The following is a 26,092-nucleotide window of genomic DNA, read 5'->3' on the forward strand; positions in this document are numbered from 1 at the left end:
TTAATGGGCAAGTACTGTATTAGGTTACCTTCCCTGCAGTGGGAAGGTAAATGGCACTCGTCATGGTGGCAGGAGCTGTTTAATCCTGCTGGCCACATGACCCAGAAAAGTTGTCTGTGGACAAATGCCAGCTCCTGCGGCCTGAAAAGCGAGATGAGCGCCAAAACCCCAGTCGCCTTGGACTGGACTTAACCATCCACAGGTCCTTTACCTGCCCTTTTAGCCTGTAACAATAAACAAAACCATTAAAATGATACTCATTGTTGCTGGACACGTGAAAAACTGAGGTGGCTTATACCAGATTTAGTGAACATGTGCCTGCGTCAAGAAAATATTGGGGGAAACGGTTTCAGATTTACTGTACTGTAATAAAGAAAACTCATTATCTCCATGTGTATTCACTTTTATTGCATAAAAAAAAAATCATGGTTCCCAGTTGTAGCGACAAAATCACATGCTTCCATTTTCAAGTTGTGGGAAGTCTCCAAAGCTTACTAGCAGAAATTGACACGAACATGCATTTTCTGACATTCCTTAGAGAAGACGAAGCCTACCACTAAAGATCTGCAAATGCTAGAAAGGTTGTAGCATAGGGACAAAATGAAACAGCAAACAGAAATAAAGTACAGGTGGGCTGAACAAAGCACTTCAACAGGATATTAGCTAGTACAGCTAGGTCTAGTCTTGCTCCCCTCCCTCGCCAATCAAGGCCAAAAGAATGCTTATTTTACCATTATTTACATGCAGCTGAAATACAACCTTAAAGATGAACGAGACAGAACAAAATATGTACAAATCAGTTGAAGAAATATGAACTCAAAGCAGTTTAGTTATCTCGGCGATCTTCTCTTCTCTTCCAGATGTCGTCTTTTCCACTATACTTGCCAGATGTTCATGGTATTTATCCAAGCCAACCCTCAGGTTAAGGCACATCTCCTTTGGGGGGGGGGGGGGAATAGGTATAATTACTTGTTACAAGCGAGGAAAAAAAACATGCTTGACAAACCTATCTATAGGTGTCAATATCCCTCTGCTATAATCTATGCTGCTAAGCTGATCAGAGCAGCACAAAACTGGACCGCTGTCTTTAAAGCATTTCATATAACAGTATCATCTGCAGCCTCATCTCATCTCTGCCACATCCATTCAAGGGCCATGCAAGGACTTTATATGACCCTTAGCACATGATGCATAGTGAAGCTCTGCAAATGACAGCCAGTGTTTTGTTGCTGGCCATTATGGAATTCTATACAAACTGCACCAGGCTTTCTGGGCTGGGTCCTAGTGCTTCAATGACATTTCCCGAAATTATATGCGCATAACCCGGTCATTTTTCTTGGCAAAGGTTTCACCATTTTACCATCTTGGATTACAATGTTTTATATTGGGAACATAAAGATGTTCAGGGCCATTGGCGTGTGTGTTGCGTGTTCATGCATAGGTAGGAGGATGTGTCGATTTCAAGCAGAGAGAGAAAGAAACCTCTATCAAAATGTTCCACTTGGCTTCTGTGAAGTTTGACCTATTCCACTTGTGCACATGTCTGCTTCCTGTCTAATCTTTGCACTCACCTGAACTTTCAACTTCTCTTTCTCTGCATTGTCATTTAGCTGCCGAATAGCACTTTTGAGCTGCTTGATTTTTGCATGAGTTGCTGTTAACTTCTCACAGACAGCCTCTCTCTTCTCCTGAAATTTGTGGCAGCAGTACCTAGAAAATAATTAACTAGTTATTGTAGCACTGATCTTAAATAAAACCACAGATAAAAATTGTACTAGCAGCAAATGTCAGTTCACATCCCAGTGATTCTCTACATCTGTTTTTTTTCGTGCTTTATCTTAAAATAAGACAAATGATGTCAATTGTTTCTGAAGATTTGAAAATAATTTTGGGAGACGTTTTGCTTGAATTCACTTCTATTGGCATGGCAATAGAGCTACCAAAATTATTTTTTTAAATCATATCTATCTTTTTTTAAAAGTTCCTTTTCCAAAGAGAGCAGTTCTAAGGATTTACTCTTGCTTCTCCTATTCTGTCCCTCCATGAGCTCTCCCTGTCATTACTGCCCAAATTTACCAATGACATAGTAGCAGGAACATCTCAACAATAGAAGCACAGCAGCTGACAAAGGGAGAAGACACGAGGCACTTTCCATTTGCGTGTTTCTCATGCTAATTCGGACATCGCATTTTGTGAGCTACCTTGAGATCCTGACAAAAAAGCCAGGATGTAAACATGACAAACCAAATTAATGAGGGCATGAGCATACTCTCTGCCATTCCTGTCACTGGTGATTTAGCAGAGGATAGAGTCCTCACAATTGCTGGACTTTCCTCCCCTTCAGGACTGAGGCACCTAGGAGAATATTCATCTCCCACGTTCCACACCAGTGTCTCCTCTGAAGATTAGAATGGCCTGCAGAAAGACCTACTGCTCAACTTGAGCCTCCAATCCCTTTTCTGCCTTAAGGGCCAAGATGGAGAAATAAGAATGGGCCTTGCATTCTAAGTAACTCAGCAGCTAAGCTGCGTCAAAGTCCTAATTCCTTGGAGGGGATTGGAACTGTGATGTGGCAAGTGTTGCCATGTGAATCTGCTACAGCAGAAAGAACAGACAAACAAACAAACAAACAAGGTGTGTTGCATCTGTTTTGGAAACAAGCACAAAAATTCCCTACAGGTCTCGAGATTTTTGATAACCAGAAGAGGCAGAAAATTATGAAAGATTCATGAAAGGCAAACGGACTTTCGAGCGAGCCTTTGTGGTTTTCAAGATAATGAAAGAAAGAAGCCTTTAATGAGGACTGTGCTCAAAGTCAACTTGCATTGCAACAAACCTCCTGCCAGAAGCAAAACTGTCTTCACGAAGTAGCACAACCCCTTCCCAAAGGGTGTCATAAACATGTATGCTTTCGTCAGAATGCAAATTTTGAAACTGTATTATGATGTTTTAAGATACCAAGCAAAATAAGAGCAGAAATATTAACACATTCTTACTGAGTTATTGCTTGCTTGCGCTGTTCAATATCCTCACATGTCTTTTTAAGTTTGATTTCAGCAGTGTTGAGTTTCTCCCGCTTAACAGTCACTAGTCTCTTCAAAGTTATTTCCTCCATCTTGGCACTCTTTAATTCACTTTTGTTGCTCTCTATCTGGTCGTCTAAGGTTCGGATCTGATTTGCAAAAAATACAAACAGCGGTTATATAGTCACTTCACAGTATTGTTGAGCTACTGAATTATGTTTGGGGTTTGTTTGTTTGTTTTTTTAAGAGATGAGTGTACCTGCCCCCACTCACATCAGATTGGCTAAGATATAAGCCAAGCTATTTATGGTCAAATCAGTAAATAGCTCAGTTCATTGCACAGAAATGTTTCTTGTCTTGCTGGGGGTGAGAGGGGAATAATTCTTCCCCAGTTTAGAGATATTAACCCAAGCTAAACTGAATTTGGTGGAGAGCCACAACAGAAATGTTAGTTCCCAATTACATTCACATTTCTTATTCTCAGACAGGGGGAAAATGCCTCTATAGTAATAAGCTTAGCTAAAGTAGACGTTCTGATCCTAGAACAGTAGAGTTGGAAGGGGGTGCAAGTGTCAGAGTCTAGACCAATCCCCTGCAATGCAAGAATCTCAAATAAAGCATCCAAGAAAGATGGCTGTCCAACCTCTGCTTTAACACCTGCAAGGAAGGAGTCCACGACCTCCTCAGACCGTTCCACTGTTGAACAGCTCTTATTGTCAGAAAGTTCTCCCTGATGTTTAGTTGGAATCTTCTTCCTTGAAACTTGAACCCATGAGTTCGTGTCCTACCCTCTGGAGCAGGGGAAAACAAGTCTGTGTCCATGTGACAGCCCTTGAGATATTTGAAGATGGCTATCATATCTCCTCTTATGCAAGGCTAAACATACCCAATTCCCTCAACCGTCACTCATAAGCCTGGATTCCCAGAGCCTTGATCATCTTCATCCTCCTTTGCACATGCTCCAGCTTGTCAATATCCTTCTTAAATTGTGATGCCCAGAATTGGACACAGGACTCCAGGTGTGGTCTGATCAAGGAAGAATAGTGTGGAATTTGCTCCTCTTGATCTGGACACTATACTTCTGTTGATGCAGCCTGTAATAACGCCAGCCTTTCTTGCTGCAACATCACATTGTTGACTCATGTTAAGCTTGTGGTCTACTAAGACCCCCAGATCCTTTTCACATGTACTACTGGCAAGCCATATGTCCCCCATCTTACATTTGTGCATCTGGTTCTCCCGGCCTAACTGTAGAAGCTTTATCCCTATTGAAATTCATTTTGCTAGTTTGGGCCTAGTTCTCTAATCTGTTAAGGTCTTTGTTGGCATTAGCTGCCCTTCCCAGTTTGGTGTCATCTGCAAATTTGATGAGGGCCTCTTGTGCATAATTCCTTTGTCCAAGTCGTTTATCAAGACATTGCACAACAACAGGCCCAGGACAAAACCCTGCGGCATTCCACTTGTCACAGGGTGATGAGGGACCATTATGGGCTGGACCAGTATGCAGATGATACCCAGCTCAACCTCACATTTAAATTGGAACCAGTGAAGGCAGTGAACGCCCTGTGTCAGTTTCTGGATGCGGTTGGAGGAGAGATGGCGGTCAACAGATTGAGGTTGAATCCCGACGTAATACTAGAATTCTGGCGGCATTAATTAAACTGAATGTTGGAAGATTCAAGAAAGTCAAAAGGAAGTACTTTTTCCACAATGCTTCATAAAAACTACATTTGCTCCCACAATATGTAGTGATGGTCACTAACTTGGATGGCTTTAAAAGACAAAATCACAGCGGACAAGACTATCAATGGCTACTAGCTTCAATGACCAAGTTCTACCTCCAGTCTCAAAGGGATCTGAATAAGGCAAAGGCCCCCTGGACACATAAGTCCAGTCAAAGGCGACTTTCGGGTTGTGGCGTTCATCTTGTTTTCAGGCCGAGGGAGCCGACGTTTGTCCGGGTCATATGGCCAGCATGACTAAAACGCTTCTGGTGCAACAGGACACCGTGACAGAAACCAGAGCGTACAGAAATGCTGTTCACCTTCCCACCGCAGCGGTACCTATTTATCTACTTGCACTGCCGTGCTTTCGAACTGCTACGTTGACAGGAGCTAGGACAGAGCAACGGGAGCTCACCCCGTCGCAGGGATTCGAATTGCTGACCTCCTAATTGGCAAGCCACCTGCATTTCACATCTAAATACCAGAGAATTGCAAGAGGGGAGAGCACTGCTGCACTCTGGTTCTGCTTGAGGGGGTCTCATAAGCACAGGGTTGGCCACTGTGAGAAGGTTGCTGGCCCAGCAGGTTCTCCTTATTTCCTTATGTCAGAATTATATGGTTGTGCGCTGCAAAGATTGCTGTAAGTCCACAGCCCCTTTTTGACTTTCCCCTTCCTCTGCACACACACAGGGACTGCCACATGATGGGTCTTATTTTTCTCATTTCCCCATCCAGTCTGCCGTCTTGATACCAGGAACCTACTAGGAATTAACCTCAGAGTTGTGCTAATACCCCAAAAAATAGTTCCATACCTAAAATGTAAGGGAGAGAAATTCGTAATACATACCTCTGCAAATATATTTGACAGTTTAGTCACATTGGCTACTTGGGTTTCCATTTTCTTCTGGTACAACTGGATCTCCTGCTTGCACGGTGGTAAGATTTCTACCAGGTCTCTGTAGCTTTCATACTTCTTAATCACTTCTTGCTTTATAATTTTTTGAAAAATTGAGCAGAATTTTAGCATCCCATGCACTTTGTATAGCAATATTTTTCAGAAAACCTAACATACCTGGCCACTTTCAAGAACTTAGCAAAATTTTCTGAAGGATTTGTATGCATTTATTATTTACTTAATAATAATTTATAGATAAAAGGGAAAAGAACAAAATGAAATTATTAGCAAATGCCATTAAAAGATTCAAAAAATTAAAACCGCAATAAGCTATAAAAACACATCAGCATTCTAGATATTCTAGGTAGATATTCTATTATATTTTTTTTGAAGGCTGCAGAAAAAGAAGATTTCCTGCATATGAAGCATACAACAAGCAAGAGGAAAGTTGTTTTTGCTCACTTGTCCAGCGGGCTTAATTGATGCTGATACATAATACAAAGGGGGGAAAGACAGGATAGCAAGAGGACCCACCTTGTCTTTCTTGAGTTTTTCCACCATCTGCTGAAGTTGTTCTTTACGATTAGCCAGCTCCTCTGGATCCTCTGCGATTTTGGACTTTAGTTGTTTTTGTTCTTCTTTTAGATTACATAGGATTAGTTTTTGCTCATTCTAATTAGCAAAAGAATATAAATATTCTTAATGTTACCACAGGTTTAAATTAGATATTGAACAACTGTTTTTAAGCACATCTTTTACTGGACTGAAGTTAGTGACAATTAGACTTTTTTGCTTTCAAACAAAACAAAACAAAGCCATTTCACTTTATTTAAGTAGTCAAGGCTTTCATTTCCATGCACATATTTTGGAGAGCAGCACAAGGAGTGCAACATGCAGCCATTTCTGAATTTCCAAATTTTTGCAACCTGTTCTACAAGGAGAAGGCAGGTAATTCTGCCTTAAAGTAGAGAAGATGCCTTATTCAACACTATAAAGAATTGTAAACAGCTGAATACAGAGTTTATCAAAGTTTTACTTTACAAACTAATAAAAGGTATTTGTATTGTAGTGTCCATGATCACATGCTATTTTAAAATATAACCGCCTAGATTAAAAAGGCTGCTGCTGTGTATCAGGCACAAAACTACCTCATGTGAATCTGGGTCACTCAGAAGAACAAAAGTAGAAACCAAAACCATGAGATATTTCAGGACTTGTGGAATGTTGAGAGCACAATGTCTAGAGAAGAAACATGTGGCTTAATGCCAGACACATAAACTCCTCTCTTTGCTGCTACACTTTGTCTGGGGGGTGAGCCATGCTACTGCTCTATCACAAACATCACATGAATATTTTTTGGGGGGAGGGGGTATGCAAATTTGTAAATGCTTAGGACAGAATTTACTCCATTTTTCAGCAAATTTGTTGTTGCAAATAACAAAAACCTCTCAAATGAAAATTTCAGTGACAGGCATTTTTGAAGACTCTTTTTAAAAAAACTAAGGATTCCCGTATCAAATATAGCTAGTTGTTGATAAACATATGCTGGTTATTTCTTCAAGACTACCATTCCAGCTCCCCACTGAGCTCTACTTACCAGCTTCTGTAGTTTTTCTGCAACTTCTGATTTCTTCTGGGAGATCTCTTCTTGCAAAATAGCCTAGTACGAAAGAACAATCACTTGCTAGTTAAGAAATGAAATTCGAAGGGGCTCATTCTGAACTCTAGAAGAACCTAGACTTTTAGTCCTTCAGGTTATAGAGCCATTTTGTAGAAAGCTAGGGGAATAACATACCCACAGGACCAAAGATGAAATAATGGCTGTAGATAAATGCCCAATGCAAGTCAGCTGGTCTCTTTCTCTCTCTCATATTGTTCCTGCACAGGGCTTTCATAAGCCCCCACTCAGATGAGAGAAATACCAGCATGTTTCTATGGCTGGCTCGAGTAATTCAGAATTATTCCTGGAATCAGTTACGGTATCTTTTATTTTCTTGCTCTTATCTACAGCAGCACAGCAAAATGAGCAAGTGCGCAGAAAAGAAGCAAGATTTTTCAAACATATTTTGTTAATTAAAAAGTGAATAGATTTTTCCATATTTGTACCATTTTATGTTCCCATCTCTTTTTCGGTTATTTTGGAGGTGGCAACCATTTTGCTCAGTGGCACCCCTAGCAACAGCCATTTTGTGACTGGTGCCCATCATCTTGAAATTCCAAATGCACCCCCAAAAAGAGAGGCAACTGCTCATGCCACTGACTTTAATGTTCTACAAATGGTAACAAGAGAAATTTAAAGGACAAGGTGTTCAACACTCTCCAACAAAGACAAAAACTAACAAAAACCCCAAGTATTATCTAATAGCAAATTTTAATATCAAAGCAACTTTGGATCTCCAGCTGACTTCTGTGAGAAGGAACACACACCGTTTTCTGCCGATATTCATGGTTCAGCTTTTGCTCCAGCTCTTGAATATCCTGAGAGAGCTCCTTGAACTCTGCCTCTTGATCTGCAGGGACAGTACTGCACATACAGAGAAAGGGTATTTGTACTTGCCGTATACGTTCACAAAGATCTACTTATTTTCACTTAGTTCAAAAGCTCACTTTAATGTAATTGCCTTACAATCTTTGGGGTGGTATCCCACCAAAGGCTCTGCACGCAGCTGAGCTTTTTCTTGCTCATTCCCTATATTTGGTGGGGGGAAGAGCAATGCTGGAGAGGAGAGAAAGGAAGTTCCGGTGGGTGAGCAGAAGTTTACAAGTGCAAGTTTACAAGTGACTTCACTGGAGTCACCCCCAATTTTCACAACATACAAGATGCTGCTAAATTTAGGATTTTTTTTAAGCGTATAAATGTGAAGCATTCTCTCAACTAACATCTCTAACAGATAGATTTGCTTAAAAGACTTGTCTAAACCAAATGTAGTCCTGCTGCATATGAGCTGTCCAGTCTTCTCAGTAGTGGCGCCCTCCCTGTGGAACTTCCTCCCGTCAGATGTCAAGGAGATAAAGAACTACACAACTTTTAGAAGTTATCTGAAGGCAGCCCTCTATAGGGAAGTTTTTAATGTCTGATATTTTATTGTGCTTTATATATGCTATCAGCTGCCCAGAGTGGCTGGGGGAAACCAGCCAGATGGGTGGGGTATAAATAATAAAATTATTATTATTATTATTACCACCCATTCACTCAGTTTAGAGAGGTTTTGAAGCTCTTCAAAGTCTTTTTTTTAATGACCCTGAACAATTTAGTATCATCAGCAAACTTGGCCATGTCACTGTTCACCTGTAACTCTAGGTCATTTATAAACAAGTTTAAAAGCATATGTCCCAGTGCTGGCCAGCATGGTAACCTATTAGCATGGTCAGCCGACCTCTGCCTCATAAACCCACTTTGGAATGGCAAGCCATCCCAACCTCAAATGGCTGTTACCCACTGTAAGGCACAAATAGGGGGATGGAGCCTCCCACTGAGAGGAACCGTAGGGCGAGAAATTACGTTTGGGGATAGCAGGAGGCAAAAGGGAAAAAAGAATGTGTTCTCTTCTCTAGTGAATTCCCATCTGCAAGGTGCTACAGATTCCTCTGATACTGCATATAAATTCCCTCCCACTTACAAGATAGAAATATTTATGGACAAGGACAAAACAGAAGGGTCCAAAAATGAGCTGGAGATTACAGGCTTCACTTTACTCTCATGCAGGCAGGGGCTGACTTCTCTGGGATAAAAGTAAAATGATTCAGTCTTACAGCACCCCCTGAAAATGCTGTCCGTTACTCCCTACCAGAGAAAAAGACAGTTACAATTTCCTTAAAGTTTGTATATTCAAGCACGCATTGGCAATCTAGAGTTAATGTTCAGCACAATTCCATCTAAGGTTTAGCGCCCAGCCACAGTAGAATGCAGGGAAGAGATTGCACAGATAAGCACTGTTTATTCTTGCCAGCTCCAAGTAAGACTACAGATTGTATGGAAAGGCATGCATGTCTTGAGGCGTAATTCATGTATTTCCATACTTTGGAGCACTATGAACTGTCCCTTAAATTCCATAGGTTGCTTTAAATTGAGGTACCCAACCCTTAGCTGACTTACTCAAGTTTCTTCAACTTCAATGTTCCCTCTTGAATTGCTGTCTGAAGTTGTTGCTCTTTTTCCACAGCTGATTTCTGCACAAAAAAAAGAGAACGGTTTGCATTGCATGCAACTCAAAATGTACACCTAAGTCTACAAAACAGTTTGATCTTGCAGGCCAGAGAACTTTCATATTAACTGGACCTATGCTTAGGTCCCACTGAAGCAGTGACTGTTTTTAGATTCCACTACTTTCTGAAGACAGTTGAATGTCATATAGAGTGATGAATGTCTGCAAGGTTCATTAACCTAGAGGCCTATCATGCTGGGGGAGGCAAAACCATGGGTGGCTCTTCCCAACTCCCACAGTGGAAATAGGAGCACTTTCCAAAGAGGGGGAGTCACGGCTGCTGCTGCTGCTACAAAAGTAAGGTGTTCCAGCCCCCAGAGTAGATTGGAATTCCAAACGTACCACACATTATTCCTTCTCCCTAATGGTAAGAGGACTAATTGTCTGAAGGCAAGACAGGTGTGGGAAAGATTTATTCACTTTCTTACATTTATATACTGCCTTTCTTCCACCATGGGACCCAAGGTGGCCTGCAAGGACTTCCCAGACATTCATGGACCCGGCCACCAACTGCACCCAGACCCACTTCGCTTCAGCAAAGTGGCCCTTCAGCCGCATCAGACCACATCGTGGTAGGCATATTGTGCAGGACCACGCGGAGGAAGAAGTAAATGAAAGGCCCTGGAGTGTGGTACCTCTAGGTACAAGAACTGGGAGGAAACTTCTGCTGCCAACTAGGGCTGGGGGGGATGTCTGGTTTTCAACATTGTGATGCATCAACAGCCAAACTGCGGTCTGGCAATACGTCGCAATGTTGAAACAACGAGCTGCATGGGCCCCAGCTTGCGAGGTGAAACTGCCACAACTCTCACTGGAGGGAGGGAGGGTTCCGCAGCAAAGCGAGCCCCATGCCATTCCAGCTTGCGTCTGTGGCATTGGGGCTCGCTCAGCTGGGGGATGGGAGCCGTTTAAAGAAGCAGAGCGAGGAGCAAACTGCATGGGCCTGGCGATACAGCTTGCTCCTCCTTCTCCAGTACGAAGGGCAGCGCAATGGTTGCTTCACCCAGAGGTACATCGCAGGTGAAACCACTGCTAAGTCCCTCTGCTACCAGCAGCCTGATGTTGAAAGAAGCACTGGTAGCAGAGGGACTCAGGAGCAGCGTCAGTTTCACCTGCGATACCGGTCCTGGGCGATGCACCGATACATCGCCCAGGCCTACTACCAATTCTACTAAGCCCTGTCTCCAGTGACTGATGTAAGAACTCACACTGGATCTCCTCCTCCTGTTCTGAGAGAGAACCAACTGGTTAATCACCAGTCTGTGAAATTCAGATCCCCATATCCTTCCCTGCCTTTTGGGTTTTGCCACACTTGTTAGTCTTTATATCCAGAGTCCTGTATCTTAACTTAAAGGTTGTTTAAAAGGGAATAATTTCATTAGGTGTCGAGTTTTCTCTTAGTTCTGGCAATAAATAAATAGGTGGCATTCCAAAGGAACAAGAACCCACCTGGCAATCCTATATCCCCCTTGGCTTCCTACCCCCACAACCACCAAGTCCCTAAACTTTGCCTCTGAAGTCCCTTTCTGCTGTCACCTATTACCCCTCCTACCTCTGTCTGAATTATCTTCCCCTCCGTGACCTGCCTTTTGTTGAAACCCATGCCTCCACCACCCACTGTTTTTCATAGTTGCTGTCGAAAGGAAGGTTTGAGGCGTCCTGTAGAACAAAGAGCTGGTAGGGAGTTGGGCAAACTAAAGGAAGTAGGATCGACTTCCTAAACTGGGATATTTTCCCAATGAGATTGACTACCCTTAGCCATTTTACCTTGCCTCCTGCTGTCCCACTTTCTGCCAAACTGACTTTACTAAAAAGAAACTGAAAGACTGCATATATCCTATTGCCCACAGCAGGCATCCCCAAACTGCGGCCCTCCAGATGTTTTGGCCTACAACTCCCATGATCCCTAGCTAACAGGACCAGTGGTCGGGGAAGATGGGAATTGTAGTCCAAAACATCTGGAGGGCCGAAGTTTGGGGATGCCTGGCCCACAGCTTCATTTTGTCAGTACAAGTCTACAATTCTATGAAATGCTACTACGGAGTGATCTTTGTGTTCTGACATGTAAAGTCTAGAAACCCCAAACCCTGTAATTAATCTTACAAACGTGCTCTGAATTTCCAGGTAGGCCTCACGACACGAGTCACGGAAGAAAAGGAAGTTAATGAGGCCACTCAAAAAACGAGCTGTCCTCTTGGCTTCTAGAAGAGCAACATAAAGAGGAAATGCTTTTGTAAGACTTATGGGGCATACAATTTTTCAAATTCAAAAAGCTGCCTGAAGTTTAAACCCACAATAGATGGAATCTACCACATACAAATGATACATAAAAACTCTGGAATCCATGAATATTGTTGGGGGGGGGGTTCAATCAAGGGAGTTAATTGTAAAGTTTCAGAAAAGAGATCCCCTTTGAGCTGGCTACAGCATGTCTAATGGAATATTATCAGGAACTGTACATGTAGTTCTGCAATTATTTTTGCATACTTTATCCGAATGCTGTTGTTGGAAACTGCAATAAGAACTGGAAAACCGAACTTTCACACAAAAATTCATCACAACTTTCACCGCTCCCAGTATCCCAATTCAACAGCCTTAAAATTGTGGGAGGTGGGGTGGGTGGGTCAGTTTTTACTATTATCGTGCAATCTTGATAACGTACTGAAAATCACCCAGACTGTACAACACATCCTGCTAGTGTGGAAATTCCCCCAGATGAACCCTTGCTGTGGGGAACACTGCGTCTGCAAAACAGAACCCCAACCAAACGGCAATAAATGATCCCTCTGTGGCAATTCCCTCAAGATCAAACTGAGAATTGTCTAAGACACAACACATTAGAACACACAATAGATGTTAAAAGCTTACTTGGATTTAGAATGTCAACAATCTGGAAGTCATTGACACGGCAGAGTGAGAAAAATCGTTCCCTGTCAATTGTACAAAACATTAAGCATTTTAAAAATAGATTATACGTATACTTATAGACTTATTATTAGGGCAAACGATTAGAACCTGACAGATATACCAGTAGAAGTATTTATAATGCAATCTTTTAACGGGGTTACCCCCTAGTAAACATGTTTAGGATTGCAGATTTTATCTTAGTGCTCTGAATCAGAAGAATTAAAATTTGTTTTTGTTTTTTAAATAAAAGAAATCTAGCAGAAACATGTGCTTAACTCTATGAAACACATTGCATGTGACACAGCACTTTGAAAAAGCTGTGGTGCAAAGCCCAGCTGACTAGAACTTTGAACTCAGCTTGCAAATTTAGCAGAACAAGATCAGCCATTACACAAGATTTATGCATTTGAGAAAATGTATGCCATGCTATTCCCTAATACAATGCTCAGTGTAGCTTCAAGAAAATTTAAAATTATTACAAAAATGATACATGAAAACAATACAATAAAAGCAAGAGATGGGCACAACAGATACAGTGGTCCCTCGATTTACAAATTTAATCCGTTCCAAACAGACCTTCGTAAGTCGAAAAAATTGTAAGTAGAAGCCAATGGGGGGGATTCGTAAGTCGAAAAAAATCCTATCTAAACCGCATCCAAAATGGCAGACGGAGCTCCGTTCGTAACTCGAAACATTTGTTAGTCGAGATATTCGTAAGTCGAAGTACCACTGTAATTTATTATTTATACCCTGCCCATCTGGCTGGGTTTCCCCAGCCACTCTGGGCGGCTTTCAACAGACATTAAAATACAATAATCTATTAAACATTAAAAGCTTCCCTAAACAGGGCTGCCTTCACACACTGAGGACAAGGGATCATTAAGTTATTAAAAACTCATCAGCTCCAGCCTGCTGGAACAAAGAAAAGTTATTGTTTTTTAAGCCTCGGGAGAGAGGGGCTAGATCAGGCATCCCCAAACTGCAGCCCTCCAGATGTTTTGGCCTACAACTCCCATGATCCCTAGCTAACAGGACCAGTGGTTGGGGAAGATGAGAATTGTAGTCCAAAACATCTGGAGGGCCGAAGTTTGGAGATGCCTGGGCTAGATTAGGCAACTCCATAACCCAGGCACAGCCACAATATCGAATTACCTGAACTCACAGCATCTGCAACACATTTAATGTCTTACTAGAATAAAAGATGAACACAATGAAAAAAGTTCAATCAAACCATACAAAATACATTCGCAGATCAAATTCAAAGGATAAAAATTAGTGTACAGAATGTGATTTCATCATACTCACATGTTAATAAAGAGATTCACTATTGGCAGGAAGCCATCAAAAATCTGGGGATATGGAGTTTCAAAGGACACTGGCATCTAAGAACATAACAGAATCAGTAAAGAGATGCAATTTCTTTACTTAATTCTTCAGACAATCCTGGAAAAAATTTTTATAGCATTATTATCCGCTCACCCTCTCCTGGGGTGACGCAGCATTTGCGGCCCAGTGCCTTTACTGCCACCATCTGCCATACCACTGTGGGTCTTGCTTCTGGCAACCAACAGGAGACAAATTCCCCTCTCCTGATGGCTGCTGGAATTCAAAATTCCTGCCTGTGATTTGTCCAATCATGTGCGGACAGAGCATGTGGGCCTGAGTCTTCAGGACTCCCAGCATTTAAAAGCCAGAATGGCCTTCACTAAAAACCTATATTTATGGTTTATAATGTTCTGTTTTTCAATTGCCTTGCACCTTTATGGACTTTGCTGTGGTCATTACTGTCACTCTATTTGGGTCCAGACAGGAATTTCTCCCATCAGACAAATTGGGCCCGTCTGTGGGTTTTGCCTTCCTCATAGCAATCGTCATAACACCGGTAGATATGACATTTGGGTTGGTTCTGAATCATTGGCAAAGGGGGAACTGGGAGCCTCTGCTTCCCCCTGCGGGTGGTGGGGTATCCCATTAAAGGAATCCCAGGGAAGGGGCTTCTGTCCATAAGCCCAGGAAGGGGCTGAGGGCCACAGCACTACACAACGCAGCAAGACCGTGGGGGTTGCACCCACTTGATGTATGTCATGGGTCAATCCTAGATTCAGCCTAGACCCCGGTATCCCTCCAGCCCGCCTGCTTGATGGTGACTGACCCAGTGCCATGCCAAACTCACTGACATTTGTAATCAATAAAGTTGTGGACCAATTTTAACCCATAAAATGCAGCCTGTGGTTTTTGGGTTACTGAGATGTCCTGATGTTCATGGCACCAAGGCGCACAAAGAGCACTTGTTTGTGAAGTGCTCAAAACAGTGTCTAACACAGGCATCCCCAAACTGGGGCCCTCCAGATGTTTTGGCCTACAACTCCCATGATCCCTAGCTAACAGGACCCAGTGGTCAGGGATGATGGGAATTGTAGTCCAAAACATCTGGAGGGCCGAAGTTTGGGGGTGCCTGGTCTAACACCTTAATAACATTAAAAACAAAATAAATCCATAGGGCAGCTGCAAGACTCAAGGTAAGAGTCAGTCTTCAAATAGCAATTAAGTAGCATTCTAAAATCCTGCTGGAAATCAGGACCATTCTTGATTTGCCTAAGAGCTAATTATATTTTGACATAGTGCTGAATGGTAAATGTTGGAGAAGCAGCAGGTATCCTGCTCACCATGTTCCCAAAAGGGTTTTTATTAATGGGCAGTGCTACCAATTATAGCTCATGTAGTTGACCCTCAAGGTCCCTTCCAGTTCTACAATTCTAAAACATCTACTTGTCAAAGACCACACCTCCATCATCTACTATCACACTGCTTAATTTGCAGAGTCCCATCCTGCCTGCCTTTTCGGCCCAAAAGCTGGTGGTGGAATACTCCCTTTACAGTTTGGGCATGGGCAGAGGCTGTTGCCTCCACCTCATCAGCAAGTTTTAGGCACTGGTGATTGCAGTTTTTGGCTTCACTACCAAGGCCAGTTGTAGATGTCTGCTATGAAAATGTAAATGACCCCTGACAGTTAAGTCCAGTCGTGAATGACTCTGGAGTTGCGGCGCTCATCTCGCTTTACTGGCCGAGGGAGCCAACGTTTGTCCGCATCTGTGTCCACTATGTCCAGATTGTGGCTTGCTTTTCCTCCAACGTGAAAAAGGAGAAGCTAAATGAGCACAATTTGCTTGTGAGTGCTAAACAATGATTTATGGTTTACCACGACTGCGAAATATAGCGAATAAAATTGTTGTTTTTTAAGGTGCCCCAAACTCTACAGTTCCATTATACTCTGGATTCATTGCACTTTTCCCCATGTCCTGTTTATATACTTACCATATAAAAGTGTTCCAGGCGGGTTCCATACACAACTTGCAAGGCTCTCATAAAGATCATCTGCAGCACTTCAGGCTATGAAGGGGCGAAATTTTATTTGCAATGGCAAACCAGACCAAGTTAAGAATTTATTTATTTCACTTTCCACTGCCAGAGGCACTTTTTTTTAAACAAATGCATATATTAATAATAGTATGTTTCTGCACAATAGCAACATTTGAATGCCACACTAAACCATGGGGAATGAGCTACAGGAAGCCTCAGGTTCACACTTCACCCTCATGACCAGTACAAAAATAGAACATAAGAAACTAAAAATAGCCACAGATCTTAACTACAGTGGTACCTCGGTTTATGAACACAATTGGTTCCGGAAGTATGTTCATAAACTGAAGCGAACTTTCCCATTAAAAGTAATGGAACGTGGATTAATCTGTTCCAGATGGTCCGCGGAGTATTTAAACTGAAGCGTTCATAAACTGAAGCGAACTTTCCCATTGAAAGTAATGGAAAGTGGATTAATCCGTTCCAGACGGGTCCGTGGAGTACTCAACCTGAAGCGTACTTAACCCGAAGCATGGATGTAATTGGTTCCGGAAGTCTGTTCATAAATTGAAGCATTCATAAACTGAAGCGAACTTTCCCATTGAAAGTAATGGAAAGTGAATTAATCCATTCCAGATGGGTCCGCGGCGTTCGTAAACCGAAAATTCGTAAACCGAGGTGTTTATAAACCGAGGTTCCACTGTATGGCTAGTTGGAAGTCAACTTCGTAATCCAGTCTGACGCTGGTTGGTTTTGAAGTAGCAAGTATTAGCATGAACCAGTTTGTTGGTCCAGATGATGCAACAAGCTACAGTTAAACAAACAGAGCAAAACACAGAGCAAAAGGGTGGGAAATGGGATTGGGGGCCCAGTCCAATACTTTCTGCATCTCATTGATATTACACTAGCCATATGGAAGATGGAGCAAACTTATTTTTTCCTGATCCAGAGGCTAGAACACGAACAAAGAGATTCAAGTAACAAGAAAGGAGATTCCAACTAAACATCAGGGAGATCTTTTAGACAATGAGAGCTATTCAACAAAGGAAAGGACACTTTAAGAAGTTGCTGGACTCCTTCCTTGGAGGCTTTTGAGCAGAGGATGGATGGCCACCTGCCACGGCTGCTTTAGTTAAGATTCTCGCATTGCAGGGGGTTGGACCCTCGGGAATACCTTCCAACTCTACAATTCTACGATTCCACCCACTGAGCTGAGTCTGTTTTGCTATACAGTCATACGCAACGCCAGCATAGCGGTGAGTTAAAGCGACATATGCAAACAGCTACTTTGGCTAAATTCACCAATTCTGGCTCCGTACACAGGGGAAAATCAAATGCAAATTTTACCCACCGCAGTGCTGCACTTTGATTCTGTGCCATAAATCCGCTCTCTTACAGCACTTACCTTGACGTTTGGAAATAAGTCACCCTTGGAGAAGCTTTTGGCCTCACTTGCTACGAGCAAGCAGTTGCGGATGTGCATGATGATGTCATTCTCACTGTACCTCGGAAAGGTGAGGTTATCCATTCTGTAAGGCAGTCTGCCCTAAAAAGAAAAAGTCAAGTACAGCTTTTAAACCACTGCCTGGTGAGGGGGGGGGGGAGGGATCAACGACTAGTTTCTGCAGTCCCCGTCCCAATTCTCTCACCAACCTTTGTGAAATGTGTGTGCGCAAGGGGGTTGATACCGAACAGGTGATTGCTTATTTTTTAATATCAGGGGTTCTTGGAAGTGGGAGCTATTTTGAGTGTTTGAGGAGGGGAGCATTATAGGTTCCCCTCCCGCCTGCTTATTTTGCCCATGTTGTGTGTTTCTTTGCTTTTCTTTTTTTTTGAATTTTTACACTGCGATCTTGGGACCAAGGGCTGCCTGTGAATTTAACTAATAATAATAATAATAATTTATTTATAATTCTCAGGTTTATACATTTCAATAATTTTACAGTCATTTTAACATCTGAAAACTTGACTTCCTTCTCCCTCTTTCTGCAGTTCCTTAAATTTATTTTTAATATCTTCTGCATATCCATGTATTAACTTAATCTTTTCATTTATCCGTCTACTTTAAATATATACTCTTATGATGCTGCAGGTTATTACAATAATCCTGCCAATGTTCTTATCTGTTTACAATTCATCTGTAAATACTCCATAAACCATTTCCATCCTTTCATAAAAAGTTTATCTTGATTTCTTATTTTTCTGGTAAATTTCGCCATTAAGTTTCCCCTGCACTTTGAGGTCGTCTCTGCTTTCTCTTTTAAGTTTTTAACTACAAGGATTTTTATTATTGCTCCTTTATCAAGTTTAAACTTTTTTGAGAGACCTCATCTATGACACTTGCTTGAGACTAAATAATTTCCCTACCCCATAATTACTAAGGGGGGGGGAGTGAGAGAGAAATGCTTATAAAATTCATAACTCATTGCCAATTATAATTATGGGGTTAATTTCAGTCCTGTAGATTTTTATTTTATTATTCTGTAGATAGGGCTGGGCGACAAAAAAGCAAAAATAAAAAAACAAGGTAACCTCATTTAGCAGTGCAGTGGAATTGTGTTTAAATATTAGCCCATGGTTCTGCTTCATAACAGCACTTTAACACCATTAAACACTTAAAAAAGAAAAAAGAGCTTCACCGGAATAATAAGTACAGTAATAATAATAATAATAATAAACCCAATATAGCAGCAGCAGCAATAAACTATGCTCGCGGTGGGGAGCTATAATAATAACAATACTAATAATAATCCATGGTTTTTTTGGGGGGGGGGGTCTTTCTGGCTCCTGCCGAGAAACATTCCTACCCAGAGGCCTATGAAGTCGCCGTTTTATCCTCGCCTGTCTGTTTACCGTAGCCGAGCAGCGGAGAGACGCCTCAACAGATGCGGCAGCGGAAGCTCCTCTCGGGAAGCCGCGGCCTCCTCGGCGCTGAAGCCTCCCTTCTTCAAGCCCGGAAGAACCGAAGCCTCTTCGGCCGTTGGAATTTGGCGCGTAAAGCCTCGCGCACGCGCATGCCGGCACAGCAGCCGGGCGTCTCGGATGACGTCACGTCCAATCAACGGCCCGGCACCCGTCGTCCCGCTCGCTCCCTCGCTCTCGCGTGCGTTTGCGTCTTGCCCTTTACGTTAGGCCCAATCGGCTGCCGAGAAGCCTTTTGTTTTCTCGCTTACCTTCTCTCCTCCACCCGCCCCACCCCCCGCTATGTGGTCCTTGAAGGTAACACGTGTCAGGATTTCTGTTGACCGCCCTCAGATTTAAAAAAGTTTTTTAAAAAAACACAAGTTAAAAAGAGTGGGGGTTACGAGAGAAAGGGGGGAAAGGAGTGGGGGAAAGAGCTCCGCTCTCTATTCTCCTGACGGAGCTGTATTTATTCTACTCAGCTGCCTGGAGGGTTTCTACCTCTCTTGCCTCTGGTGTCATGGCGGCGGGAACTCACAGCGTAGAGTGACAAGGTCAAAGGGGAGAGAGCAGCGCCCTGAACGCTGAATTCCCTTCCTGTTTTCATTTATTTTATCTCCCACCTCGCGGGGAACAACAACAACAACAAACAAACAAAATTTAATAATAATTTTATTATTTATACCCTGCCGAGCAACCTTGGGGAGCATAAGAAATTGTAGAACGTTAGACATTAAAAATTTCCCGATACAGGGTTGCCCTCTGATGTCTTCTGTAAGTCAGATAGATCTCCTCTGATTTTTATATGAATATAATAGTTGCTGTAACTGTGATTGTTAACCTTGGGAATGCCTTTCCCACCTCCTGTTTTTTTGGGGGGGGGCATTTCTCCCCTTCCTTATTTAATTCCCACAACCCTGAGATGTAGATTAGGCTGAGAGGGGGTCAGTGGCCCAAAGTCGCCAAGTGAGCTTCATGGCCGAGCGGGGATTCGAGCCCTGATTTCCGCAAGTCCCAGTCCCAACACACTGAGCACCACACTGTGCTGGCTCCCTGTCTACTTACCTGGGGAAAATATTCCAAATATTCCAAAACAAGGCTAGATTTAGGATGCTACAGCCACAGGGTGTCACTGTTGTATTTATTCAGTGTCTGTCCACATGGCATTTGGGAAGACTGGCAAACTACAGTAATGCCAGTGTGCTGGAAGAAGCAAAGATTAGTGTTGAAGCAATGATTCTTCAACATCAACTTTGTTGAACTGGACATGTGCGGATGCCTGATGATCGTCTTCCAAAGCAACTATTTTATTTCAAACTTAAAAATTGAAAGTGTGATGCTGGTGGTCAACAAAAGATGTTGAAAAACTCTCTCAAGGCAAATCTTTAAAAATGTACGGTAGTATAAACACTGACAACTGGGAAACAGTGTCCTGCAAGCGCTCCAATTGGAGAACAGCCTTTACCAAAGGTGTTGTGGATTTTGAAGACGCTCAAACTCAGGACAAAAGGGAGAAATGTGCTAAGAGGAAGGCATGTTTGGCAAACCCTCACCGTGATCAACTTCCGCCCAGAAATCTATGTCCCCACTGTGGAAGGACATGTGCATCCAGAATTGGCCTCCACAGTCACTTACAGACTCGCTGTTAAGACCATGTTCACGGAAGACAATCTTACTCAACTACGAGTGATCGCTAAAGAATCCACTCAGGGGAATCTCTACGACTTCTGGTACCATTTCAGTATAAGATTTGGAGCCACAGGGAACAATGCCCTGTTGTATATGTCTTGCATATGTCTTGTCTGGAGGCGGTTGGAGGATGGATGGCGGCAAACTAAAGTTGAATCCTGACAAGACAGAAGTACTTTTCTTGGACATGGTGTGGGTGGGTGTGGGGGATTCCCTGATCCTGAATGGGGTAACTGTCCCTGAAAGACCAGGTGCACAGCCTGGGAATAATTTTGGACTCACAGTTGTCCATGGAGGTGCAGGTCAATTCTGTGTCCAAGGCAGCTGTCTACCAGCTCCATCTGGTACGCAGGCTGTGACCCTGCCTGCCTGCAGACTGTCACGCCAGAGTGGTACATGCTTTGGTTATCTCCTGCTTGGACTACAGCAATGCACTCTACATGGGGCTACCTTTGAAGGTGACTCAGAAACTACAACTAATCCAGAATGCGGCAGCTAGACTGGTGACTGGGAGCGGCCGCTGAGACCGTATAACACCGGTCCTGAAAGACCTACATTGGCATCCAGTATGATTCCGAGCACAATTCAAAGTGTTGCTGCTGACATTTAAAGCCCTAAATGGGCCTCAGCCCTGTATACCTGAAAAAATCTACAGGACTGGGGGGAAATGGAATCTGAACAATAAGTTTGTTCAGAAGCACCCTCAACCAAGGGCAAGCAGTATATGTAGGTTTGGGGTTTTGTGGAATGAAAGCATGAAAATATGCTTAAATAGAAATCATTTTCTCATTTCAAAGTTTTACTGAAATCAACATTGCAGAAGCTGAATTTCAGTGTTCTGTTGCAAGGTTTTATGGGATGCTATCTATTTGAAAAGATAAAGTGACGAGGAAATGGGATGGACAGGCTAAATATTAGAGTTTAGCAAAGGAGGAAAGGATTTGCTGAAAAGAGTTGGTGCACTTGAGAATTCTCTCAGCTTATCTCTTCCTCACTCACTGAGGATGGGAATGGATTGTCTATGTCCAGCTCTGGCACATTCAGCAGATACTTGTTTTTATGGAAGGCTCCCATGTCTTTCTCTGCCCTTCCTACTTCCCATATGGGAAAATTAGGAGCCGTCTTTAACCAGTAGTCTTCCATGGGACATTTTCCAGTGAACCACCACTCCTAGGAGAAATAAGGAAACAGGAACTGCTCAGAATGTTACTTGAGAGAGTCCGTTTGGGAGAGAGAGAGGAGCAGAGAGGAATCCATTCGTCTTTTGCCTGGTACTATCTCTACCTCTACAGCTCTATCTGTTGATGGATGGCCATACCGATTCGGCCCCGGACACACTGACCAGATGCTTGGAGGCTGTGGCTGGATGGTTCCGTGGGAGCCGACTGAAACTAAATCCTTCGAACACAAAGGTCATCCGGATGGGTCGGGATGGCATGGGGATGAGGGACCAACTCCCTTCTCTTGCGGGGGCCCAATTAGTGCCATTGCCTTCTGTTAAGAGTTTGGGTGTAATCCTCGACGCCTCCCTTTCTATGGAGGCGCAGGTTACTACAACAGCTAAGGCAACATTTTTTCACCTTCGCCACATTAAGCAGTTGCTCCCTTACCTTTCCCGCCCCAACCTAGCCACAGTGATCCATGCGTCGGTCACCTCCAGGCTGGACTACTGTAATTCGCTCTACATGGGGCTGCCCTTGAAGCTGTCCCAGAAACTCCAGTGGATGCAGAATGCTGCAGCGAGGCTCCTCACGGGGTCCCTGCCATGGGAGCATATTCACCCAGTGCTTTTCCAGCTGCACTGGCTCCCGATGGAGTACAGGGTCAGATTTAAGGTGCTGGTTTTGACCTTTAAAGCCCTTTACAGCCTAGGACCCTCGTACTTACAGGACCGTCTCTCCCGGTATGCCCCGCGGAAGACCTTAAGGTCCATAAACAGTAATACCTTAGAGGTCCTGGGCCCAAAAGAAATCAGATTAGCCTCAACTAGAACCAAGGCCTTCTCAACACTGGCCCCCAACCTGGTGGAACGCTCTGTCTCCTGAGACCAGGGCCCTGTGGGACCTGATTTCTTTCCGCAGGGCCTCTAAGACAGAGACCTAGCATTTGGCCTGGAGCCAACCTGATCCCCTCCCCCACTTTCCCTTTCTTTTTCCCTTTTGTATAAGGCTGCATTTTTAATTTTTAATTTTAATGTATTTAGTCTTGTTGTTGAGTTGTATTTTAACTAGTTGTTTTATATTTGGTGTTAGCCACTCTGAGCCCAGCTTTGGCTGGGGAGGGCGGGGTATAAATAAAAAATTATTATTGTTGTTGTTATTGTTACCTGTCATGGGCTGCACACTGGAATCGTTACACAGTTGTGAAAGAGCCACTTTCTGGCCAGCACACCACTCTGCTTGGTGGGAATTGACAAGGAACATACCCGGTGCTGTTTTTCTAGGGAAATAGGTGTGAGAACTCACCATGAATTCCTTCCTTGCTGGAACTGAGTTCCAGCTAAAGAAAAGTTCTGAGCATACCACATGGAAAAGAGCAGGCTGCACAAGATATGAAGCCACTCTGATGTTTAATCATGTGCAATTGAGGTTTTTTAAAGTTGTTGCCTTTTTATTAAGAAATACAGATCAGTCAAAATTCTGCACCAGCCATGCCATACTGTATCTAGTCGTCTCCCAGGAATATTGGCCCAATCTCAGGCCTATTTCATTTATTCCCAATCTGCTACATACCACCATGTTATTCTTGGGCATCAATAATAATAATAATAATAATAATAATAATAATAATAATAATAATTTTATTATTTATACCCCACCCATCTGGCTGGCTTTCCCGGCCACTTTGGGCGGCTTACAACGTATCTAAAAACATAATGAAAACATCCTTAAAACAGGGCTGCCTTCAGATGTCTTCTAAAAGTCAGATAGTTGTTTATTTCCTTGACATCTGAAGGGAGGCATTCCACAGGGAGGGCGGCACTACCAAGAAGGCCCTCTGCACTGTCCATTGTCCCTGGAGAAATATTTTTTACTGACTGGTGATCTCAAGACTTTACCTTGGTAATTTCCAGCCAGGATTGCTCCAAATGGTTTCCATACACCTCGCTGTCCTCAAATGCCTTCTCAAGGAAGCTTTGGCTGTTTTCATCCTGCCCAAGCATCAGTTGGACGTAGGCCTTCATATGGTAAACCCTGGAATAGTAGATGGGGCTTGTGGAGCACTGAGTACTTGCTTGTTCCAAATTCTAATGGGAGCAATAGGAGAATCATGCCAGGCAGAGTCAGAAGGACAACGAGGTTGAATAGGAGAAGAAGGTTAGGAAGCAAAGACAAAACATGACTTCTCCCTTTTTAGTTCGCACAACACAGGGAGCCAAACTGCTTTCCAAACCGTGGCTTGCGATGAAGCCCTCACCTCACTAAAGACAAACTGTAGCTAAGGTTTGTTCTTGGCTGTAGCTCAGGAGATAGCGTAACTGCAGGTCAAGCTCAGGCAATAAACCTTGGCTTAACTCAGTATGGTGAGGAGCAAAAAGACCCAAGGAGAAGCAACATAGCCAATCTCAGAATCAGCTATTTGGTGGCCATTATCTTGTATTTAACGTGTTGCAAAAGTGTAGTCTCAAGAAGCTAAGGGAGACAATACATGCTGTGACTCCTATCTTTTGGCGCACTGTAAAGGTAAAGGGACCCCTGACCATTAGGTCCAATTGTGACCGACTCTGGGGTTGCGGCGCTCATCTCGCATTATTGGCCAAGGGAGCCGGCGTACAGCTGCCAGGTCATGTGGCCAGCATGACAAGCCGCTTCTGGCAAACCAGAGCAGCACATGGAAACACCATTTACCTTCCCGCTTGGAGCAGTACCTATTTATCTACTTGCACTTAGACGTGCTTTCGAACTGCTAGGTTGGCAGGAGCTGGGACCGAGCAACGGGAGCTCACCCCGTCGCAGGGATTCGAACCGCCAACCTTCTGATCAGCAAGCCCTAGGCTCTGTGGTTTAACCCACAGCCCCACCTGCATCCCTAATTGGCACACTGTAGGGGACTCTTAATTCCGGTACTTGAGACAGAGGAAATTTCCAGAGCCCACCTCCAAGCTCCTTACTTTTATGATCTTGTTGCGCATCTCAGGAGCCTTCTCGGGCCTTTCCTCGATATATTTTCTCAGCAGCAGAGCCTCACACTCCACAAACTTGCAGAATCCATGGTTAGCATAAAGCGAAGCACTCGTTCTCCTCACCAACCTTCTCGCCTGTTCAAACAGCTCGATGAAGTCATCCCACTCTTGAAGTCTGCCAAACCTGTAAGATGGAGCGGTGTCAAGTGGAGAGTCTTCTTTCTAAAGCTGTAGACTCTAAGTTCCAATTTCCAGCTCACAAAAGGACAACAGACCTAAAAGGCTGTCAGAGGTGGATTTAGGACAACGCGACCAGATTCTCCACAAAGGGTTCAAGGGCCAAGTGGACGCCTTCCCGCCCTCTTCCCAAAGGTTAGTAAGCACTTGCTTTGGGAAGGGGGCTACAGTGTGAGGGTGCTGACATGTCCTAGAATCCTCCCTCCTGCTTCCCAGAGTCCTGTATGTGCCTGCCCAGCTTAGGGAAGGAGCTGGGGTGGCTCTAAGACCCTCCTAGAGCCCCTGTGCCTCCTACCCAAAGCCCAGCGCCCTGCTTACTGTGCTTTGGGGAGGCAGTGGGTAAGGGACACATTAGATTTTGGCCTTGCAGAGGATGCCCTATTATCAAGGTCCACCCTTGATGCTGTGATATTTCTGTTTCTAAAAAAAATCAATTTTTATTAGATTTTCACTTACAAATCCATCATATCAAACCAATTATTCCAAATTATACAAATATATATCTATTAAACCAAATATTATGCCAAATTATAAAAAATTTTGCTTCCCCATGCTTCAAATTCTGAGGGTTCTGAATATCGATAATTGCTGCCATTCTAATCAACGTTCCAAGTTCTTTCCAATCCTTTTAATTCAACATAGTCCAGATCTTTTCCAACAGCCTTTGAAATATTTTCAGGCGAGATTTACCACAAAGCCTGTGTTTCTGTGAAGATTTTTCTGTCCAGCTTCCCCATAAATCCTTGCATTCTTTTTTCTAAATTGGGATGTTTTCCAAGCTCCACCGCTTATCACAGACAGACCTCATCTTAAAGATCCAATAAGTCATGTCCAGGCTTCTGTTCGTTAATTCCTCCGGTCGTGGATTCACAGTCTTTCCAGGCAGGGTCAGCCAAATCCAGATATTAACACAAACCCATGGCTTCCCCCGCCCTTTGACTGCTTTCCACTCCCCGGCCTCCATTTTTAGCGAGCTCAATTAAAAGTGTGTCACGAGTCATAAATCTTCTTAAAACCATCCACAAAGA

General features: G+C 43.3%; 2 protein-coding genes across 5 annotated transcripts in view; both read right to left on the reverse strand.

Annotated features, from left to right (window-relative positions):
- Positions 1-387: 387 nt before the first annotated feature.
- Positions 388-19,551, reverse strand: NUF2 (NUF2 component of NDC80 kinetochore complex). 4 transcript variants are annotated; one of them, XM_035122535.3, is made up of 14 exons: positions 18,968-19,551; positions 17,520-17,660; positions 16,070-16,144; positions 14,060-14,136; positions 12,716-12,777; positions 11,951-12,048; positions 9,739-9,812; positions 8,070-8,166; positions 7,240-7,302; positions 6,177-6,314; positions 5,595-5,735; positions 2,997-3,172; positions 1,572-1,710; positions 388-936 (listed from the first exon to the last, which is right to left on the reverse strand). In XM_035122535.3, the coding sequence occupies exons 2-14, from the start codon at positions 17,640-17,642 to the stop codon at positions 817-819; spliced, it is 1,383 nt and encodes a 460-aa protein (XP_034978426.1). In that variant the 5' UTR covers positions 17,643-17,660; positions 18,968-19,551; the 3' UTR covers positions 388-816. The 4 variants fall into 4 exon arrangements, with proteins under 4 accessions (XP_034978426.1, XP_034978425.1, XP_060132624.1 ...); XM_035122534.3 differs by having other exon boundaries at positions 18,922-19,521; XM_060276641.2 differs by having other exon boundaries at positions 17,520-17,655; positions 18,922-19,169.
- Positions 19,552-21,545: 1,994 nt separating this feature from the next.
- The window catches only part of ADCY10 (adenylate cyclase 10), a 64,863-nt gene continuing 60,316 nt past the window's right edge, over positions 21,546-26,092 (reverse strand). Inside the window, exons 29-31 of the mRNA XM_035123567.3 lie at positions 24,816-25,011; positions 23,763-23,951; positions 21,546-21,874 (exon numbers count right to left, since the gene is read on the reverse strand). Of these exons, the coding sequence (XP_034979458.2) occupies positions 21,680-21,874; positions 23,763-23,951; positions 24,816-25,011 (580 nt within the window). The 3' untranslated portion in view covers positions 21,546-21,679. The remainder of the gene's footprint in view (positions 21,875-23,762; positions 23,952-24,815; positions 25,012-26,092) is intronic.

This window comes from Zootoca vivipara, chromosome 7 (genome assembly GCF_965207765.1).
Source record: "Zootoca vivipara chromosome 7, rZooViv2.hap1.1, whole genome shotgun sequence".
NCBI classification, from domain to species: Eukaryota; Metazoa; Chordata; class Lepidosauria; order Squamata; family Lacertidae; genus Zootoca; species Zootoca vivipara.

Excerpts from the sequence above, each read along its gene's own strand:
- NUF2 (XM_035122535.3), bottom strand. The coding sequence starts at position 17,642 with ATGGATAACCTCACCTTTCCGAGGTACAGTGAGAATGACATCATCATG. Across the intron at positions 16,145-17,519 it reads ACTTATTTCCAAACGTCAAG|CCTGAAGTGCTGCAGATGAT; the intron begins GTAAGTGCTGTA and ends GCCCCTTCATAG. Across the intron at positions 937-1,571 it reads AAGAGAAGTTGAAAGTTCAG|GAGATGTGCCTTAACCTGAG; the intron begins GTGAGTGCAAAG and ends CCCCCCCCAAAG.